At 35.4% G+C, this 20,783-nt stretch overlaps 4 protein-coding genes and 1 long non-coding RNA gene across 14 annotated transcripts; 2 read left to right on the top strand and 3 right to left on the bottom strand.

The window, feature by feature from the left end:
- Positions 1-3,964: 3,964 nt before the first annotated feature.
- Positions 3,965-4,513, bottom strand: LOC146937864 (uncharacterized). The gene has a single exon (XM_085749545.1). It carries the CDS (start codon positions 4,511-4,513, stop codon positions 3,965-3,967), a length of 549 nt encoding a protein of 182 aa, XP_085605671.1.
- A 388-nt stretch (positions 4,514-4,901) lies between these two features.
- Positions 4,902-6,861, bottom strand: LOC146937863 (uncharacterized). The gene is made up of 2 exons (XR_015031055.1): positions 6,587-6,861; positions 4,902-5,178 (listed from the first exon to the last, which is right to left on the bottom strand). It is a non-coding gene; the product is annotated as an uncharacterized LOC146937863 (long non-coding RNA).
- Positions 6,862-8,162: 1,301 nt separating this feature from the next.
- Positions 8,163-20,013, top strand: LOC146937860 (uncharacterized). Of its 10 annotated transcripts, none has more exons than XM_085751959.1 (12): positions 8,165-8,544; positions 10,573-10,705; positions 12,439-14,397; positions 14,490-14,583; positions 15,522-15,655; positions 15,917-15,996; positions 16,600-16,691; positions 17,043-17,460; positions 17,546-17,883; positions 17,970-18,055; positions 18,991-19,360; positions 19,451-20,013. In XM_085751959.1, exons 8-10 carry the CDS (start codon positions 17,441-17,443, stop codon positions 18,014-18,016), a joined length of 405 nt encoding a protein of 134 aa, XP_085608085.1. In that variant the 5' UTR covers positions 8,165-8,544; positions 10,573-10,705; positions 12,439-14,397; positions 14,490-14,583; positions 15,522-15,655; positions 15,917-15,996; positions 16,600-16,691; positions 17,043-17,440; the 3' UTR covers positions 18,017-18,055; positions 18,991-19,360; positions 19,451-20,013. The 10 variants fall into 10 exon arrangements, with proteins under 10 accessions (XP_085608081.1, XP_085608080.1, XP_085608077.1 ...); XM_085751957.1 differs by adding an exon at positions 15,216-15,395 and having other exon boundaries at positions 15,522-15,996; XM_085751955.1 differs by lacking the exon at positions 17,043-17,460 and having other exon boundaries at positions 8,163-8,544.
- LOC146937862 (pentatricopeptide repeat-containing protein At1g26900, mitochondrial-like) lies at positions 12,748-13,444 on the bottom strand. Its single transcript, XM_085749544.1, has 2 exons — positions 13,421-13,444; positions 12,748-13,329 (listed from the first exon to the last, which is right to left on the bottom strand). The coding sequence occupies exons 1-2, from the start codon at positions 13,442-13,444 to the stop codon at positions 12,748-12,750; spliced, it is 606 nt and encodes a 201-aa protein (XP_085605670.1).
- LOC146937861 (pentatricopeptide repeat-containing protein At1g20230-like) lies at positions 13,599-14,401 on the top strand. The gene is made up of 2 exons (XM_085749543.1): positions 13,599-13,848; positions 14,052-14,401. Exons 1-2 carry the CDS (start codon positions 13,599-13,601, stop codon positions 14,399-14,401), a joined length of 600 nt encoding a protein of 199 aa, XP_085605669.1.
- Positions 20,014-20,783: the final 770 nt, after the last annotated feature.

The following is a 20,783-nucleotide window of genomic DNA, read 5'->3' as shown; positions in this document are numbered from 1 at the left end:
GCTAGTAACAGAGTTGGTATCAACAATACAATTGCCAATGAGAACATATATCACGATGAAGATGCGGTGACATAATACGAATGTTTTTGCTAAAATGCAAGGCCGAGGCAAAAGATAAATTGTTAAGTTGAACCAAATCAACACTCTGAAACCATTTCCAACTAACGTATACAATTTTTAAACTATTTATTTGAGTTGATTTTCCCCAATTCGAAATTAAATTGTCAATTTAGGGTTACACAGATGCAATTACTTTCCAAACTAAACAAAACCATTTCCAACTAACAGAAACACTTTCGAAACTAATTGTAATTACTTGAAAGCACAAGATAAGTTCAAACCTGTTTTGTTTTCATCATTTTGTTGTTTGTTGAGTTTGAATGGTGATGATGATGAAGATGATTGCACGAAGGATGATGATGATGAATGACGGTGGTGATGATGATGGTGAATGACGGTTATGATGATGAACGATGGTGTTGATGATGAGATTGAAGATTCCGGTGGTGATGATGATGAACGACGGTGATGGAAGTTTGTTTCCGGTGGTGTTGATGATGAGATTGAGATTCCGGTGGTTATGAGTTGTTTCCCGTTTGGTTCATTTTGTTTTGTTTTGTTTGTTTCCGCGTTTGGTTTTCTTTGGGGTTGTAGGAAGCAGTTATGTTGGGTACCGGTTAATGGGCTGGACTTATGCAGGGTGCATAAGGATTCCTTATGCATGATAACCACACCCCAATTTTATGCGTTCAAAAAAAGTTCTTTTTTCAGCAAGTACTTAATTGATATTGTGTTTGGCCTAACTTCTCTTTAAAAATGTAGAGAAGTTTGAAAAAGTCGGGTCAAACGATACCTTAATCTCCCACAACAGCAATTTAGAAGCAACTGAATTTGGAAAAAAAAAATTAAAAATAGTTAAAAATATAAAAATTGGAAAATAATTAAAAGTTATTAAAAATATAAAAATTAGAAAATAATTAAAAAAATTGGTTAGAGGCAAAAATGGAAATTAATAGGCCATTGTTCAAAAAAAAAAAACACACTCAACCAATTAGTAGATTACCAAATTGCCCCTTCTAGGGGCAAAATGGTAAAATCAACGGACATGGATTTTTATATTAGTATTAGTAGTATAGACAAAATAATATTGCAAGTTATATTTCTTGTCAAAAAGAATTTTATAATTTATACTAAAGTTACTTTAAATTTATATTGTATATATCAAATAACTTAAATATTCACTAACTACATGAATTTTCAATATTTTATTAAACTTTAATAAGTACTTTGATTATCCGTGCTTAGCAAGAGTATCGAGTAAACCATCAAATTGATCTCTATCTTTGTAAGTCATTTTTAAATTGCTCTCCGATTATATTAATATTTCACATCAGTCCTTATATTTGCCAAAAGTTTCTCAATAAGGTTCTTGTCTTTATGTGTTTTGTCACATAATGAGGGACAAAATTGAGAAACTTTTGACAAAGACAGGGACTAGTTTGAAATATTAATAAAGTCAGCGACTTAATTAAAATATTAAAAAAGCCAGGAACTAATTTGAGAATGACCTACGAAGACATGGACAAATTTGGTGGTTTACTCCAAGAGTATCATATTACTAAAATAGAATAATCCCTTTAAAAAAAAATAAAAAAATAGAATGATTCTTTTTTTGACAAAAAAAAATAGAATGATGAAAATACAATTAAAGCACTCCAAGAAAGATTGCAATTAAGGCAAAAGAAAAAGAAACGTGTTATATGTGTGTTTGGTTCGGCGGTGGAGAGAATTGATTTTGATAGAATTGATTTTGTTAGAATTGATTTTGGTTAAAAGTGAGTTGAATGTGAATTGATTTATGTTTGGATACTTAAAGCAAAAGTGATTCTTATAAATTCATGTTGTTTGGATCAAAATTGATTTTGAATATATAATTACCAAAATGGTATTAAATTTTTTGAAGATTAGATTTCATTTCTATTTTATAGTTATTCAAATTTAGTTGCATTATCAATTTGATAATTCATAAAGAAATAAAATAATAAAATTAATATAACATATCTAACTAAAATTAAACTATCTATAATTTATACAAAAAAGTTTTTAATGGAATATGCTTTTTATTTTAAAAAACACAATAGTAAATTAACACTACCATTAACGAAAAAAACCTGAAAACAACATCTAACCATTTTCTCCTGTAACAAAAAAAAAAATCGAATTTTGCTCTCCACCCAGCACGTTTTGCTCGCACCTTGCAAGCGTACCAAAAATGCCCTTGCGCAAGTTAACTTGCGCAAGTTTTAATTTCTGCGCAAGTTAACTAACGCTACGTGAGTTAACATGCGCAGCGTTAGTTAACTCACGTGGCGTGTTGTCTTAAGCATGCAGACCACCTCATTTCCTCATTTCTCATATAGAATCTCAAAAATCTCTCTCAAATCACCCAACTCCAAAATTCCTTCAAGTTCAAATCAAACAACACTCCAATAACAAGTAAGTTCTCATGATCAAACACCATTAACCTTTTATGTTTGCATGTTAGATTTTTTCTCTTAAATTAGAAATTTTTTAGATTTAGAGTTTGTTTAAATTTTGGTGTTTTAACTAGGAAATCATACAATGTTAGGATGTAAATGACTTGTGTTGCTTAAATTTTTAGATGTTTGCATGTTTATGTTGATTTTTTTAGAATTAGGGTTTGTTTAAATTTTGATTTTTTTTTTTGCAAGATATGCTACAATGTTACATGCAAATGAGTAATATTGCTTAATTATTTAGATGTTTGCATGTTTATGTTGTAGTTATCATTTTTAGGGTTTATGTATAATATGAACACCAAGTGTTTGATTAAATGTTTGACTGAGTTTTTCATTGATTATTTTTAATTTCTATGTGCATAGATTTGAAACAATGGCCGAGTGGATCGACGTTCATGCAACATTCAACGGCGGAGAACCTCAGAGGTTGAAGGTTCGGTGCCTTGATGTAACGCTAAGAGATCTCAAGGATCAACTAAATGAATTCAACCAAGGAGTCAACCCAAGAGACACAAGGAGGGTGCAAAATGTTCGATATAAACGACCAAAGCTCGACGAGGGGAGCGTATCATTCACTTGGGTGGAGTTAAAGAACGACGAAAACGTGACGAGCATGTTTTGGGAGCACACCAAGTTCCAGTGGATCGATATGCGGGTGACGTTGCTGAGATCAACTGAAGATATCATCAACAACTTGATTCCGCCAGAAGATCGTCATTAGTTAGGGTAAGGTGCATTCCAACTACAATAATTGTCTCACCTCTGAAATGGGGTGATTCAAACTTGCCAAACGGCTAAGACTCAAGCATTTCGCTGGGCATTAATGTTTTTCCTTTGAAAAGATTAAATTTTTGTTAGGCTTGCTTAGATGATGGTATTAAGTGTCAAGGAATGGACCTCATTTCGTTGGCACTTGAATACCATCATCTAAATCAAGCCTGACAAAAATTTATTCTTTTCAAAGGAAAGCATGAATGCCCAGCAAAATGCTTGAGTCCTGTTGTTTGGCAAGTTTGAATTTACCCCATTTTAGAGGTAAGACAATTGTTGTAGTTGGAATGCACATTCCAACTACAACAATTGTCTTCCTCTGGATGGGGTAATTCAAACTAGTTAAATGGCAGGACACCGGCATTCGATCAGGAGTGTTTTTATTCCATTCTAAATGTTAATTTCTGGTTGGCTTCGTTTAAATGATGGTATCGAAGTGTCAAGGTCTGGACCTCATTCCGTTGGCACTTAGATACTATCATTTAAAACCAAGACCAACCAGAATTTAACATTTGGAATGGAATAAAAACACTTCTGGACGAATGACGGAGTCATGCTTTTTAGCTAGTTTGAATTGACCCCATTCAGAGGTAAGATAATTGTTGTAGTTGGAAGGTACATGTAACACCCATGTTTGAAAATATCTAGAATATTCAAAAGAGTGCTAATATTGATACTGGTTCGGCTCCCGGAATCAAATCGATCGAAAACTCAATCTCTCTTTCCGGTGGCAAGTTAGTGATGTCAGCTGGGAAAACATCTAAGTACTCACTTACAATAGGAATATCACTTGGACTTAAGTCTGACTCTGGAGTCACGGTGAGCATAACATAAAATCCCCTATCCTGAGCACAAATAAACTGAGCCATCTGGTACGTGTGCTTAATCAATTCTGACAAGGCTACTCCTTCCACCGCATCACTAGTTGGCATGTAAATGCTCTTTTCGGCACATCCTATATATACATGATTGGCTGACAACCAGTCCATACCCAGAATAACATCAAGTTGCTTCATCGGAAGACATACTAAATCTATATAGTACGTCTTGCTAGAGAAAATTATGGGGCAAGTGGGAGGAATAAGGGTAATTTTGTTGACAAGTATCATGAGAAGCTGAAGCCCAAGGGTTCCCCAACTAGAGGAAAGTACACAGGTCCACCTAGAACTTATCCAATTTGCAGGAAGTGTGGCAAGGCTCATCAAGGAGAATGCAGGAGAGAGTCTGGCAATTGTTTTGCATGTGGTCAGTCAGGGCACTATGTGGCGGATTGTCCAAACAGAGGAAATAAGGGCAAGGGTGTAAGCACTACAATGAGTAAAGGTAGAGTGTATTCTCTTGATGGTAAGAAGGCGCAGGCAAATGAAGACTTGATTGGTGGTACGTGTTTTCTTGGCCAGAATCCTGTTAATGTTTTATTTGATTGTGGTGCATCATGTTCCTTCATTTCATTTCAATGTGTTGAGGCTCATCAGTTGTCTGTTTCATTATTAAATCCCCCTATGAAAGTAACCATGGCCACTGACGGGAGTATTGTAGCGAATTATGTTTGTGAAAATTGTAACGCCCATACTAAACTTATCTAGAATATTTAGAATGTGCGTTAGATTTAGTACTGGATACATTAAAATTACAATAATAAAACAACATCAAGTCTTGAGTCTACATACATCGATGAACCAAAGTTCTCAAGTTACATTATTACACCAAAGTTTTGTTTTAACATAGTACAATCACAACATATATATATATAACCACATGACTCATAATGTAACATATGCATCCTTAATCCACACCATGAAAGCTCCAAGATAACACAATCACTCCATGACCTTTTCTTTACCTTTACCTCGGGATACCTGTGAACCTGAACAAAATAAGGAGTTGGATGAGACATAATGCCTCAGTGAGTTCTTCCTAGCCCTAAGCTAGTGATAACCTTGGGGGAAAACCTACGGTTATCACGTGACTAAAATACAACCTGCCGGTTGATTATACGTGTGTGTGGTCATTTATGTCTAGACGGATGTGCACACTATAAACCGTCTTAGAACCTTCATAACATGTTATAGGCTTTCACTATATCATACGTGTCATGGCGGTAAAGAGATCCTAATACCGCTTGCTAAGGTACGTTGAACGCACCGAAGTCTAAACTAATTTATGACACAACCTATACCGGACGAATAGGGAAACCTAAGTTCGTCTTCGGTAAATCATTCATTTCATAATCTAACATAATCATAACATGCATAATCATATTTGTTCAGTCATTATGTTAGCGTGAATCAAACAATATTATCTTGGTTCGTTTTACGGAGAGCCCCGGGTGGAGTAACCCCGAGAACTATCCCATACATGACCGATGTACGTACATCGGACTCCCTCGGTGTCGTGCGGGTCCCTTACGGCTTGAATCGTTCCCCTTAGGTCGAGAACCTCTTGTATCCCCCTGACGTGGATAACAAGAGACACGAGCACCTACATCTTATATTAGTCATGTTCATATACATACATATTCATACTTGTTCATAGGCGAGTAGAAATATTATTCACATATAGCATTACCTAAACATTCAAGTCTAGCATAATAATTCTTGACAACTAGTCAAGGCTCTAGTACATTTCTTTCCCGCTAAGTATATGCTTGCTACCCAACATAACTTGATATATCTCTCACATATCATTTATCATCAAACATTGTTAGTGTTTTGCCATGCCTTATCCTTGTTTAAAACCTTGTTTGAAATTGTACTTTAAACACTTGGAATTGAGGGGTTTCATAGTTTAATAAGGTACTGCGAGTTTGAGCCTCGGATAGCCCATGCTGGCCACAACACGAATTGACAACACATGCTGTGCAGCCAATTTCGCCATGGCCAAATATTCTGCCAGGCCAAAAATTCCGCCATGGCCAAATATTCCGCCAGGCGAAATTTTTCGCCATGGCTAGCTAAAAGGCGAGCCATTCCAGAGAGCTCTGGTCCCCAGCTCGCCATGGCGAGCTAAATTCCGCCAGGCGAGCTGTAGCAGTCCAGAATTCTGCAGAAACGTGGTTTTTCATAAAATCCTCAATTTCAAGCATCTTAAGGTACCTGACACTTCTATGACACATAATAACAGTTAAAAATGAAGTATATGGCATCATTAACATGTTTTGATCATAAATGATACAAAAAGGGTACTAAAACCCTAATACTTAACTTAGCACAAATCATCATTTCTCACAAGAATCTTCACAACCCAAAGGAAGGAAAAACTATCTAAGAACTCACCTTGAGCAAGATTAATGTTGGTTCAAGTTGTCTAACCACAAACCCTAGAATCACTACTCTTGATTGAAAAAGAAAACTAGTTGAGAAGCTTGTTCCAAAACACCCAAAGTTCACATGATCACTAGCTCATGAAATCTTGAACAAATCTTGAGCAAGGATGGAAGGATGGGGATCGATTTCTAGAGAGGGAAGAGAGGAAGAGAAAAGTTTGTAACCTAGAGTGAGAAATTGGAATGAAAATGAAGATTTTTGGACCCAATTGCCTTAAATAGTCCTTAAACTCAAATGACCATTATACCCTTCTGCTTAAACGTGCGTATTTGTATCACTCTCAGATATTACGTTAATTCTTAATACGCGGGATATTACAGTACATTTCCGAATGTAATGTAATGATAATTGACGTACATGTCTTTTACGTAATGTAATGTAATGATACCACAATGTAATGTAACGTAGATGAAATTATATCTAAATAAAATTATCTAAGAATTAATGTTGTGTACTTATCGAATTTATTTATTCAATACGTCATTTTTATTTGAATTAATGTTGTGTACTTATTATAATTTACTTATTCGATACGCAATATTTATTCGAATTCACGCTATCGCAATATTTATTTGAATTCACGCTATCGCAATATTTGTTTGAATTCACGCTGTCGCAATATTTATTTGAATTCACGCACTCACAATATTTATTCGAATTCACGCACTCGCAATATTTATTCGAATTTTATTCAAATTTATTTTATTGACTTTATTCTTCTAATTTTTTTTTTTACTTTATTAGAAAAAATATATTGTGTTAATTAAGTCACACTGCGTGACTTAACTAACGCACCATATAAGCTGTGCGTGACTTAAGTCACGCACGTTATAAGCTCTGCGCAAGTTAACTTGCGTAAGTTGGCCGGTTCTAAAACTGAAGCACAAACGTTTCTTGGACGGTAGTCAATGGTCTTCAATGGTTTTTGCACGTTTTCTTTAACATTTGAATTTTTTTTTTGACCCCCTATAAAAACCCTCACATGCTTCCTCTTTTCCTCACATTTTCTCATCCCCCCCCCCCCCCCCCCCCCCCTCTCTTCTTCTTGTTCTTCTTCTTTGTTTCTTATTAGTTTCTAGGGTGGTTATACCGCTTTAGGTATATACCAATGGCTTATGGGGGAAGTAGTGGTCGGTCCGGTCGGGAAAAGGGCATCTTGATGTCGTTTTCCCCAGGGCTGATCACTATTTTCCCCATGAGCTATTTGGCATATACCGAAGAGGGTATCAAATAAGTTTTGACCTCAAGAGGGCATAAAAAAAAAAGAAGTAAAAATCAGTCTTATTTGCGCGACTTAACTCGCGTATTGCGTGACTTAAGTCACGCATAAATACAACGTGCATTAGTTAAGTCACGCTGCATGACTTAGCTTGCGCAAGGGCATTTTTGGTACGCTTGCAGTGTGCGAGCAAAACTTGGTGAGTGGAGAGCAAAATTAAAAAAAATCATTAACGAAAAAAACATCGGCCCAATCCATTGTAATTTGTTTTTAATAAGATAAGATCATGTGTCTCTCTTGTTAAAATCATAAGTCCCAAACAGCCTCAGTTCATTTCTCTAGAACCCTCTTCTATGGTGTTTCTTCCATTACACTACCATTTCGATTTTCTTCCAAATCTCTCAATATTATTTTCCCACTCTACCATCTCTCCATGATCCAATTCTTGCAACATGGCCTCAAGCTTATAGAGAGGAAAGACAGATCTGTGTGGTTGTGGGTTTTGTAAGGAGTGGATCTGGGTGACGTGAAAAAGAAGAAGACAACTGGTCTGAGATTGCTCTTCATTTTCTTCTTCTTTCTTCCTCTTCTTCGTATCTCATCAAATTAGGGTTTTCACGGAAACCTAATCGTCGTTTTTTTCTCCCTTCACCATCGCATCGCTGACTCCGAGCAATTCTGCTACACGGTACGATTCTTCTCTTCTCATATTCTCCGTTATCGAATTCGTTTTGCAATTTTACGTTTTTCGATAGGAAAAAATATATATATATATATATATATATATATATATATATATATATATAGGGGTTTGCTAGAACACACCCACTAGTTTTTATGTGGGAGTGTTTTAGCAAAGCTACACCTTAAGGTGTAATTAACCACTTTTTAGTTATTTACTTGCTAAAACACTCCCACATAAAAACTAGTGGGTGTGTTCTAGCAAATGCCTATAGGATTTGCTAGAACACACCCACTTGTTTTTGTTAGAAGGTGTGTTATAGCAACATACACCTTAGGGTGTATTTAACCACTTTTTAGTTATTTACTTGCTAAAACACTCCCACATGAAAACTAGTGGGTGTGTTCTAGCAAACCCCATATATATATATATATATTTTAATTTTAGTTTTTTCAAATTAAAATACAATTCTTTGTAGTTGTAGAATCAATTTGTCATTGGGTCTTCAAAACCTGCGTCAAAATCATACCTTTGTTTTTGGGGGTTTCGGGTTTTGTTTTTGTTTATGAATAGTGTTGTTTTAGTTTGTGTATGTAATTTCGATTGAATGGTTACTTGTTGTTACGTGTTTGATTTTCATTGATGAATGAGACTTTGGATTGGGAAAAGTTGGTATTTTTGTGATGAATATTATGTGGGCTACTAAGATAAAAAAATCACTGATTAGTGAAGATGTTTTAATTTTGTTTACTGAAGCTTTTAAAATTTGTAAAAAATTTATCTATTTTGGCAATCTGTAGCACCTACATTACTGATGGAAGGCGTGTCTAATTTCAGACACCAACACATGTGATTCGGTAGATTTATTTATTTTACCGGTGTCGACATGTCCGTATCATTGTGTGTCTGCAGTTGTTAGTGGTTCAAAATTCTTAGTTTATGCATATTTGAAACATTTTTGTAATATTTATTGTTTAACCAATGACTATGAAAATTGCTCTTTTCGCTTTTGAAATTGCTCTTTTTTGCAACTACCGCTGGCCTAAATCGGTTCAATCGACTTTAAAAGTGTCCGGCAGCAGCGGCAGTTGGAAAAAAGAGCAATTTCAAAAGTGAAAAGAGCAACTGCAATGACTAGTGTTTGTTGCTTATTTTCTAACATCTATGATTTATGGGAAGGCAAAACTTATTTTGGGTACCTTTGCAATTTGCCAATGAACTATGAACTTATTGTTTGTTTGAAAGTATTTATTTATATAATATTCTTTTGAAGTTCTGTTATGTCGTGATGTGAATAATATTATATGTAGCTTTAGTACCTTGAGTAACTTCCAGACGTTTTATTCACTCTGTGAATAGAAAATTTGGGTTTTTATGCTTAGTTATTTCCTGCACGATTTTATTGCTGTAACTTTATGGCAACTTCATCTTATGAAGAAGATTCATTTTCCACCAATAAGCACTTTTGTAGCCATGGTTTTTGATAGATTAATGTTGAAATTTAATTGCGTTGGATGATAATTGTTTGGTATTTTCAAGTTCTTTCAAAAGATTTAAGCCGACGAATCCCACATTGCCCAGGTCCATGTGTTTTGAACCTGTAAACAACTTATGAGAAGATTGAGCTCATGCTCACATGATTGGGCCAATTTGAGTGCTTCTAGTGCAAATCCTGGATTTGTATCCCTCTGCGTCTAAGATACGAGTGTCTCCAGTTTTATCTTCTTTTTTGACTTTCTTTTTGCAAAGGCTTTTTAGGAATTTGTTTTCCACCTGAATTAGCCTGTTAGGTCCTGTGTGATTTCTGAATTCACTTACTTGATATAAACAAATCCTTTTGTCAACACCTGGTCTCGAGCTATCTCTTCTATATTGTTTAGATTTTCTATTGGTGTTTTAGATTGGACTATTTTACAGTTAAAAACTCAATTTCTATTAAGAGATAGTTGCTAGTTGATTGTGATGAAAAGTTACAATGAACAATGGATATATCGTTTAAGTGATACTAATTTTCTGTGGTTTGATATTTTTAAGGTTTGAGCAATGGCATTCTTTGGTAAAATTGGGAAGCTACTCGATCATTCTGCTATCAGGAAGATCAATCATGGTTTATCTTCGGTATCTCAAGCAACTAGATCCACGTCATCTACAAAGCTTTTTGTTGAAGGTATGTTAGTTTATCATGTTGAATTTTCTAAATGGAGTGTGGCTATAATTTTTCAAATTTCAATCACAGTGCAACTAGTCTCCGAAAATAATTTTTTCGTATAAAATTGATGAAACTAGTCTCCGAAATTTTTTTTGCTTGCTACGGGGAAGTTCTTGATGGTAATTTTCTTTCCAACTCTCACAATTCACTAGTTTTTCCTGATTTAGGCAGTATGTTAACAATATAAAGAATTAGAGAATAACAAAAGAGGCTGATATCAACCCACTTGGGTTGGTCTAGTGGTGTTGGCTTGAGACCTTGTTGACCATGCTCTTGATGTCATGTTAACAAAGCCAGTTAGGGTTTCATTAAAATGACACTGCCATAGCATATCAAAATAAAGTTACAAAGATAAATACTACATAGAATAATACCTAATGGAATGGTAGTTAAAATCCCGATTTGAATCCTAAAATCCTACGATTTTGCGATTATACTTACCCTCAACGATTATGAGAATACACAATCTTATTTTGGTGGAATCCTCTATAATCTACTTTTCTTTGAAATTATTCTACGATTATGGTCGCGGTGCTGGCATTGCAAAATGCAATTTTAGTTGTAGTTTTGTTTGAGACTTATGTGTTTGATTTAACGTTTTAATTATGCAAGTATAAATAGTGTTATGTTGTTATGTGAGTGTTAGTATGTTAATTACACAAGTATTTTAAGTTTGAATTGTATAAGTGTTATGCAATTACACTTGTGTAGAAAAGTTGGTAGAAAAAAGTTTAGGTGGTTTGGACATGCAGAGAGAAACTTACTTGTAGATGCTGTCGTAAGATCAGATGAAGGAGAGTCAGGTCAAAAGAGTTAGAGGAAGACCTAGGAAATCTATAAGAGAAACTATTAGGAAAGATTTAGAGGTTAATGAGTTGGATGCAAGTATGGTTATGATAGAACACTATGACATAATTTGATCTATGTAGCCGACCCACTTAGTGGGATAAAGTTTGGTGGTTGTTGTTGTTATGCAACTATGCTATTATGCGAGTTATGCTTATGAATTTAAATTTACTCAAATATTTTAAGTGTATTTTAAGTTTTTTTTTTTGTCTTATCTATGATATTTTATATACATATATTTGAGTTATGAATTTTTGTAATCCTACGATTAACATAACGATTATGCGTTTTACTATTTTACTTCCCCTCACTGATTATAGTAAAATTCTGATTTTGACTATCTTTTCTAATGGACTAGACTGCTAACTTAGAAACCTTAAGGGCCCAATAACATTAACATATGCCCAAAAACTTATCATCTAATAGGGGCAATATCAAAACTCATGAGTTTCCACTTTTAAGCTGTTTCTGAATCTAACACAGTGAGTCAAAGCAAACTAGTATGATGTTCATTTTATATATGATTTGACTGAGTGGTTACTTTGTTTTGATAAAATGAATTTTTTTATTCAAAGTGAATGTCACTTATTTATACTTGTGTACTTTAGAATGCTATCGTTTCTTTTGTGGGTGTACTTTATTTTGTTCCTCTCTTTTGTTTGAATTAGTTTACAATTTTAGTTGTTTAATTGCCACAAGGTGTCATGCGTGACAAAATGGCAAGCAAAAACGAATTTTTATATGACAAACAATAAAAAGGGTAGTTTTGTCTAAGCATATGTATTTCATAACAGGGTGATTATTGATTTGTACTCTGAAACCGATCGTTTTTAATGTTCTTCCAGCAAAGATCATCAAGGATCGTGAAACAGGAAGGTCTTAAGGTTTTGGTTTCGTAACTTTTGCAACGACCAAGGAGGCATCTGCTGCCCTTCAGACCATCAATATTTCCCTGCAGGCCATGCAAAACTCAAAATGTTGGCAGTGTTTCTTGTAGCATTTAAAATTGTGTTGTCACAGAACAAGATTCAGCCATGGTTTTGATGCAGAATGAAGCTGTTTCGCGAAGCATTGGTTAGATAAATGCTTAGAATCCTTTGAAGAAGCGTCCAACATTTGAACAAGCGAACAATAGAGCAACAAACGTGAATGAATTAGGGGCAACATTTTCTGATAGCATTCTCTGAAAAAGATTCATAGTCCTCAAACATACCGTTGTGTGCAAAAGCAGTCAGCATAGAATTCCACGAATACATATTTTTCTCTTTGATGGAACAGAAATACTCCCATGCACTGTTACAGTCGCTAGCCTTTCCAAAGAGATCCACCATCACATTTTTGCATAGATCTGAAGGCTTGTCGTTGGTGACATGAAGCATATGCTTCTCTATGTCTTCAACTTTAAGTATGGTACCAAGTAAACTCGATTTCTTTGAGGCCTTGATGAAAAGAAGGTATGTGTCTTCATTAGGCACACAAGAAGTTTCATTCATTAGTTCAAACAAATTTAAGACATCTTGGTTCTGACGAGACATGATATAAGCATTCATCATCGAATTCCACACATAGACAGTTCTAGCACTAGAAGGAAGCTCATTGAAAACTAGTCGTGCTGACGTAGTATTTCTTTGAGCTGAAAAGTGTGAAATCTTGTGAATAGCTTCTGTAGATACAAACCACTGTGATCTTCCAGAAATAGCATGCAATGAGCTCAATGAGTCAAAGACAGGTTGGTGCTGAAAATGCCCAAGTTTGACAATAAATGGTTGAACCTTGGTGATTCAATCCACTCAAGTACTGTCAAACTTGGGCATTTTCAGCACCAACCTGTCTTTGACTCTTTGAGCTCATTGCATGCTATTTCTGGAAGATCACAGTGGTTTGTATCTACATAAGCTATTCACAAGATTTCACACTTTTCAGCTCAAAGAAACATTACGTCAGCACGACTAGTTTTCAATGAGCTCCTTCTAGTGCTAGAACTGTTTATGTGTGGAACTCGACGATGAATGGTTATATCATGTCTCGTCGGAACCAAGATGTCTTAAATTTGTTTGAACTGATGAATGAAACTTCTTGTGTGCCTAATGAAGACACATACCTTCTTTTCATCAAGGCCTCAAAGAAATTGGGTTTACTTGGTACCATACTTAAAGTTGAAGACATAGAGAAGCATGTGCTTCATGTCACCAATGACAAGCCTTCAGATCTATGCAAAAATGTGATGGTCGATCTCTTTGGAAAGGCTGGCGACTGTAACAGTGCATGAGAGTATTTCTGTTCCATCAAAGAGAAAAATATGTATTCGTGGAATTCTATGCTGACTGCTTTTGCACACAACGGTATGTTTGAGGACTGCATGAATCTTTTACAGAGAATGCTATCAGAAAATGTTGCCCCTGATTCATTCACGTTTGTTACTCTATTGTTTGTTCAAATGGTGGATGCTTCTTCGAAGGTTTTGAGCTATTCAATCGGATGCAAACTGATTTTGGAATCATGCCTAATGTTAGACATCACACCAATATGGTGACTTTATTTGGGGGCACTCAGAATGCAAGACAAGCATACAAATATATTGAAGATTTCATGACTGAAGTGAAACCAAATAAAATTACTTGGGGAGCGTTGCTTTCGTGTGTTGACATGGCTGAAGAGATTGATATTGCAGAACTAGCAAACACTAAATTGCCTAATGGTGAGGGATTAAGGAGATTGCGCAACATATATCGCAGGTTTATCTATCATGAAAAAGCCATGGAAATTTCGAAGATTCTGGACAGACCAGAGCTGGAACTAGTGTGGTAACAAAATTTCTATATTTAACTTTCGCTTGATTTTGATAAATTGTGGCATTCCTAATAATAATATGCACATAAAATTTTATTCTCAACAGATTGGGATTCATTGCAATCCTTTCCCCGAGTGATGGTCAGTTCATGCCACGGATGAAAGGAAGGAGGCCAAAAGATTTGAGACCGTTGAAAAAGGTGGAGCATTACTCACTTTTGTTTTTTCATCCTAAAAACTCCTCTGGTGTCCCTTAATTCACCATCTGAGCTACCTACACAGTAATTAGGGGTTAGTTTTACAATCTGACCATCTGTTGGTATAGTTAACTAGCATTTATTTTCTTTTACGCCTCAAATAGTTTGAGTGTGAAATCATTTAAAATATCATCAACCTCTTGTGTCATCTCTGATGTGAAAACTTCAGTGTTAGATTATATGGACTCCCATATATTCGATTTTGGCGTCTAGTGGGGATGACGAACAAACATTGTGACAGACAACTTTTAGCCGAGTTTTAGAAAATAGTTCAGTGTGCTGCTGGTCCATAATTGGCCATATGTTACTGCCTCTGCATGGATGAATGTTTTGGTGTGCTAAATCACTTGGGGCTGCCGTAGTAAAAAGATTTTGTGCAAGTCTTGCATAGAAGGAATGAGTATGATTGTACTTGAGGTTGAGTCTGCTGTGCAAGATTAATTTACATATTTTTCAGCCGAGTCTCTAAAAACATTGTCTGGTTTCATAGTTGAAACATAGAAAATTTGTTTTTGCTTCTTATTGTTGTTTTCCCTATACTGGAACTAAAACTAATTGGGCGATGCTATTTGTAGCCAATACAAAATTCACGAACAGGTCACAGAATGCGTTACAGCCATTTAGATTTCCATTTGACTTGATACATAAGTGACTCGATACTCTATGCATGTTTGAAAATTGCTGTACGAAGATCATGAATCCAGATTTGAAAATGTAGCAAATTTTATCACATTTACCCAGTTTTTTTGGTGAAGGTAAGCTATTTAGCTATAAACCCTAGGGTTTATTTATCACATTTACCCAGTTTTTTTGGTGAAGGTAAGCTATTTAGCTATAAACCCTAGGGTTTAAATTGAAAAAATGACTTTGTTGCCCTTCAGATCATGTGCTATGGCCTTGGGAGTCAGGTTGCTTCTTGCTTGAAGGAAATCTGCATGGATAATTGTGCACACGTTTCCTATGGTTGGGGTAATGATGGTTGCTGCAAATAACCATCCACTTGGCACAATGTATGGTATGTAACTTAGAAATGATGCTTGCTTGCTTGAAGGAAATCTGCATGGATAATTGTGCACACGTTTCTTATGGTTGGGGTAATGATGGTTGTTGCAAGTAACCATCCACTTGGCATAATGTTTGCTATGTAACTTAGAAATGAACACATGAGATTTTCTTCACTAAGTAATGAAGTACATGTAGTTTGTCTGTCTATTTAAGTGAGGAGTATGTGTTCGTAAACCACAAGACATCAACCACATTTCGTGTTTTCTACCAGAGCCAAGAATGAACACTTTGGGAACTTTACTATGTGTGTCAAGGACCGTGAAGCTGCTGGTGCGATATGTTTGATGAAAGGTATGAATGAATAGCTTATTGATTCTGCATGTGTAGTATTTTCTGTATCACATGAAATTGTTTTTGCCATTGATAATTCAAATATGACCGAGAATCTCTTTCTGCAACTGTGTTATGTTTTTGTTCAAGTTTTTATTTGTGTACTTTTTATCTCATGAAAGGTGTGAATCCAAACTCACAAAACAATTTTCTGCAACTTTGGTGTTTAGGTTTTTGTTTAAAATCTTATATATGTACCTCTTATATCATGAAATCTGTGAATCCAAAATCAGAAACACTTAAGTGGTTTGTGTTAATGTGTTTATTCTTTTTAGATCACTTTAGTTTGTTTCTGACATTGAGTATTCAACCATGTGCTCAACAACTTCTATTTGTTTAATACATTAACATATGGACATTATGGATTCACAGATTTAATGAACATGCATGTATCACATTTAATGAACATGCATGTTTAAGATCATATATTAATATATGTAGTTTTTATCTCATGAAATTTATGAATCCAAAATGAGAAACACGAGGTATTATATAGTTGTGTTCCTTCTATTGTCGCCGTTAGTTTTTATTCTTATTTGTGCATCTTTCCTCTCATGTCAACAGTTCAAGGCAATGCTGGTGGGGAGATTGACAGAGGCGTTAGGAAGGATTTGGTTAACTTTCGAACCTTTCACATGGAGTACGACATATGTTCTGTAAGTTTTCATACTTGCTATTAATCTGTTTTTACTTTTAAGTTTATGATATGTGCTACTGGTTATTATATGAATCGTGTTTGTCTTTTTGTAATGAAAATTTTATTTTAGTCAATGAATATCACTGTTAAGCAAATTTTTTGTTAACATGAATGGGTGGGCATTTACTTAGTTAGTGTAATACATGTATATTGGAATGATATCCATTTAATGTATGATCCATTTCTTTTTATGATGTGTTTGGTTGACATCATGTTTGGTTTGAAAAGAATATATGCATTAAGAATAATGATCACTTTGATGTAGGATATTGTATGATAAACCATTACTAACAGCCCATATTTGATGTAGATTAATGATCACTTGGTCCTGCTACTTACTTTGTCACTGATACAAATAGATGGGTTGTTAAGAATACATGCATTATGAATATATGTTTGGTTTTGGAAAGGAGTGTGGTATGCACATTGAATACATTATGCTATGTGATCCAAGAAATAATGAGGTAGAGGTTCAGGTTGAGATAAAAAAGAACAGTATTCTTCAAGAATGGGTGGTTTGGCTTGAAGGATTTCTACAACATTGATATTGGTGCTTGGGCAACTCTTACCTATGAACAAATAGGTTTGATGAGGAAATTGACTACCCTGACTGCACTCCTCCAATAATATCAAAGTTGGATCGTGGTTTATGTCAATGTAGTTCATTGGTTTTTTGCGCAACATCTGTCATAATATTGACTGCATCTGATGTTAACTCTGGATTTTTGGTACATACCTTTTATATTGTTTGATTATATTTCAATATATGAATTATAGTAATCAGTCATGATGTTTGTTTATTTGCCACTGCAGGCCTTTGCCTTGGTTAGGATTTTGTCAGAGTGCATTGCCAACTAAGGAAACTGAGATCAAAGTCGTTGATTACTTGGGATTTGCTTGGAAGTGCTCATTTCGGATTGTCGAGGCAGAAAATGAATTGGTGTTCAAAATCGGAGGTGGGTGGGGATCTCTTTGCAAGGCGCGTAGGCTGTTAGAAAACCATCCCCTAAAGCTAGCTGTAACGCACGAGGCTGAGAACAAAGTTGTCTACCTGAGGCATGTCCCTATTCCCTGCAAGCACCAGGACATAATCAAGCCCATGGATAAAATAGTTTGCCTAGATGCTGCTGAGGCAGGGTTCCCCCCAAAAGGTGTTTGGTTTTGTTTCCTGTCATTCTTTTGTGTGTTGTAGTGTGTTGCGATAGCTATTGAACTATTCGTATTGTCATCGTCTCAGGAACGGCTATCCGTATAGCAGATGAAATTTCTCTACGAGAGATGTAAAAGTTGAATACCTACTACGTGGAGCTTGAGATCACAAATGTAAGTGATGTGCCATTCAATTGAGAAAATGCATATAAGTTTGCATTTTATTTTCTAGCCAAAGAAGTTTGCATTTTATTTTCTTCACAAGTGTCAACCAGGGGGACTGTTACTTATAGATGTATAGACAGTACTGGACACACTAGATGGTTATCCTAAATAAACAAAGTTGGGAATTGCAATTGTTTGACTTTGTGATAATATAACTCAACGTGAATCAAGATACACAAAGTCGACTCGGCCATAATTTATAAACTGATTTCTGGAGGTACTCTAAAACTGATCGTGTCTTTATCGTGTAGCTTATTCTAAGTATGGCAGAATTTAGTTTATCAGGAGTACTGATATCTAATGAGCAGAAGGTCATAATGATATGACACAATATCTTGCCTTGATTCAAATTGGAGTAATCTTCTGACTTCAATACACTTGATAATAATTTTATAAAAACTAATGTGCGGAGTGGTTTATGTCATTGCCCTGCTATTACTTAAAGCTTAAGAAAATATATATCAGTTAGGAATCTCTGCAATATTTTTAAGGTGCATACCTATCCTAACCACTATCAATTGTTTCAAGCTTATGCATTCCTGTTGCTTGACGATTAACTAATCATCAGAACTGCCTTATTTTGGATATGATTTTAACTTGCTTATTTTTGAAATAGGATCATAGCAAAAAATAAATATGCAGCCTTAATTTCTATTCATGGTACAAGAGGCAATTAGGAGAGATTTAATCCAACAGAAGAATGACATATGCTAGCAATTGACTGAGTCTTATTATGTTCCATTCCGAAACTAATTAATTATGCGAGGTTATAAATTGTATCGCTTTAATGATAGAAATAACACATGTGTTTCCCGTATAACTGATGCATTCTTAATTTATTTATTATGTAATTACCGACGACATGTTTTTTATGTATATATCAGCTGAAGGTGAGATTGCCGTCGTGTTTTGCTAAGGAATATGGTTTGCACGTTGATGACTATGTCATGTTGCGTGATCCTAACAAGAACATGTTCGAGGTTAAGGTCCACAAGAAAAATGGCAAGGTGTACTTCAGGGATGGTTGGATAGGGTTTAATTGGCCTTGGTGCATGGGTCAGCATTACCTATGTAGAATCAAACCTTATGCATATGACCATAAAAGACAGATCATGAGTGGAAGTGGACTATCCTAATAAATGTCTTCCTCCTATATCAAAGATGATCACTCCAAATGATGGCAGCATGGTGATGCAGTTTTATCGCACGTTTGTTCATATATTGACATCTTCTGACATCGACTCTGGATATCTGGTAAATGCCGTTTCATATTATATTCATAGGTTTATATTTTAGAATCTTGATTATGGTAAGTAATGTTAATTCCTATTCTCTTAAACACAGGTCGTGTCTTGGTTTGGTTTCTGCGAGGATGCATTGCCCACAAATGTGATTCAGCTATCTATCATAGATCAGCAAGGATATATTTGGCAGTGTGATATGGTATTCATTATGGCAGATAATACTATATTTTGAAGGATTGGAGGTGACTGGAGACGCTTATGTGCAGCGCGTAACTTGGTCAAAGGTCATGCTATAAAGCTTGCTGTCACCGAAAATACAAGGAATGGCATTCTTCATATAAGGCACGCTCCTTTTCAGTGCATTCATAAAGGTTTTGTGAGATCTATGAACAATGCTGATTTAAGGCATGTGTACCAGGTTAACCATTACTTCTCGCAGTGCCCAGTTAGGAAGAGAGTCCAGTGGGCTTTGCAATAATGTGTGCTAGAAGACATGGATTCTGTAGTTTTTTTGGCTTGGTGGACTTTTGTTATTGTGTACTTTGCTGCCATGTTTTATATATGGCTTCTTTTGAGTTCAGTTTGGTTATCATGCAGAATTGGTTAATGTATGTTTGTGTGTCATGGTAAACTTTGATTGATGCTAAGTTTTTGTTTGGTTTATGCGTCTGAATTCCGAATATTTTACGATTTCTTTTAAATTAAGGTTGTAGTTGATGCATCCGTCATCTTATTCAATCTTTTATATATGATCATATGTTTTACAAAATCTGTGACTGTCATGTGATTGTGTGATTGATTAAATGTATAATTAAAGAGCAAATGGTGGTTATATGTCTGTTTTAGAAAACTGCTAACAATGCTCTGAATGATCATATGCAAGGTATCATGAATGATCACATTCAGTGCTTGACTATGGTTAAAAAGTGCCCTGATAACTTGACTATAACTCTTTCATAATGAGGCAATTTTATTGACAACGAGTGTGTATAGGACGCACGTCAAAATCGGGGGCTGAAAACATACTGCAAAAGTATCCGATTTATCGGACAAGTCCATGACATCTAACTTCTCTACAGCCAAAAAAACAAACTGCAGCTATGATAGATTCAAAGAACCATAAGACAATTGTGACAGATTCAAAGAACCACAAGGCAGCTGTCCACGACATCCGAAATTCGCTGCAGCAGAAAACAAAACTTTTTCTGCTACATGCGTGCTGACAGCAACTACAAGGCAACTGTCGACGCCGCCTACCTCAGCCTCGGCTTCTCAATGCAAACAGCAGCGAACACACTAACGCAACAAACACTCAGTTGGGTTCCGATCTCATTCTAATGACATACGTTTCAGCTGGTTTGCATTAGAAATTTGCGCACATGTTTGGCTTATCCATGACAAACCTTTTCTGCCATATGCCTAATGACAGCGAT

The sequence above is a fragment of the Medicago sativa genome, chromosome 3 (genome assembly GCF_051527215.1).
Source record: "Medicago sativa cultivar Bolivia chromosome 3, Bolivia_mono, whole genome shotgun sequence".
Classification (NCBI taxonomy): domain Eukaryota; kingdom Viridiplantae; phylum Streptophyta; class Magnoliopsida; order Fabales; family Fabaceae; genus Medicago; species Medicago sativa.
The sequence above is the reverse complement of the archived record's forward strand: the minus strand, read 5'-3'. Positions and strand labels throughout refer to the sequence as shown.

Bases quoted from the DNA above. Each gene is read 5' to 3' on its own strand.
- LOC146937862 (XM_085749544.1), bottom strand. From the start codon at position 13,444: ATGAGCTCAAAGAGTCAAAGACAG. The intron at 13,330-13,420 runs GTTGGTGCTGAA...GGGCATTTTCAG, and splicing joins GCTCAAAGAGTCAAAGACAG to CACCAACCTGTCTTTGACTC.
- LOC146937861 (XM_085749543.1), top strand. From the start codon at position 13,599: ATGAATGGTTATATCATGTCTCGTCGGAACCAAGATGTCTTAAATTTG. The intron at 13,849-14,051 runs GTAACAGTGCAT...GCTTCTTCGAAG, and splicing joins CTTTGGAAAGGCTGGCGACT to GTTTTGAGCTATTCAATCGG.
- LOC146937864 (XM_085749545.1), bottom strand. From the start codon at position 4,513: ATGAGCCTTGCCACACTTCCTGCAAATTGGATAAGTTCTAGGTGGACC.
- LOC146937860 (XM_085751954.1), top strand. From the start codon at position 16,609: ATGCTGGTGGGGAGATTGACAGAGGCGTTAGGAAGGATTTGGTTAACT. The intron at 16,692-17,545 runs GTAAGTTTTCAT...TTGCCACTGCAG, and splicing joins TGGAGTACGACATATGTTCT to GCCTTTGCCTTGGTTAGGAT. The intron at 17,884-17,969 runs GTGTTTGGTTTT...TCATCGTCTCAG, and splicing joins GGCAGGGTTCCCCCCAAAAG to GAACGGCTATCCGTATAGCA.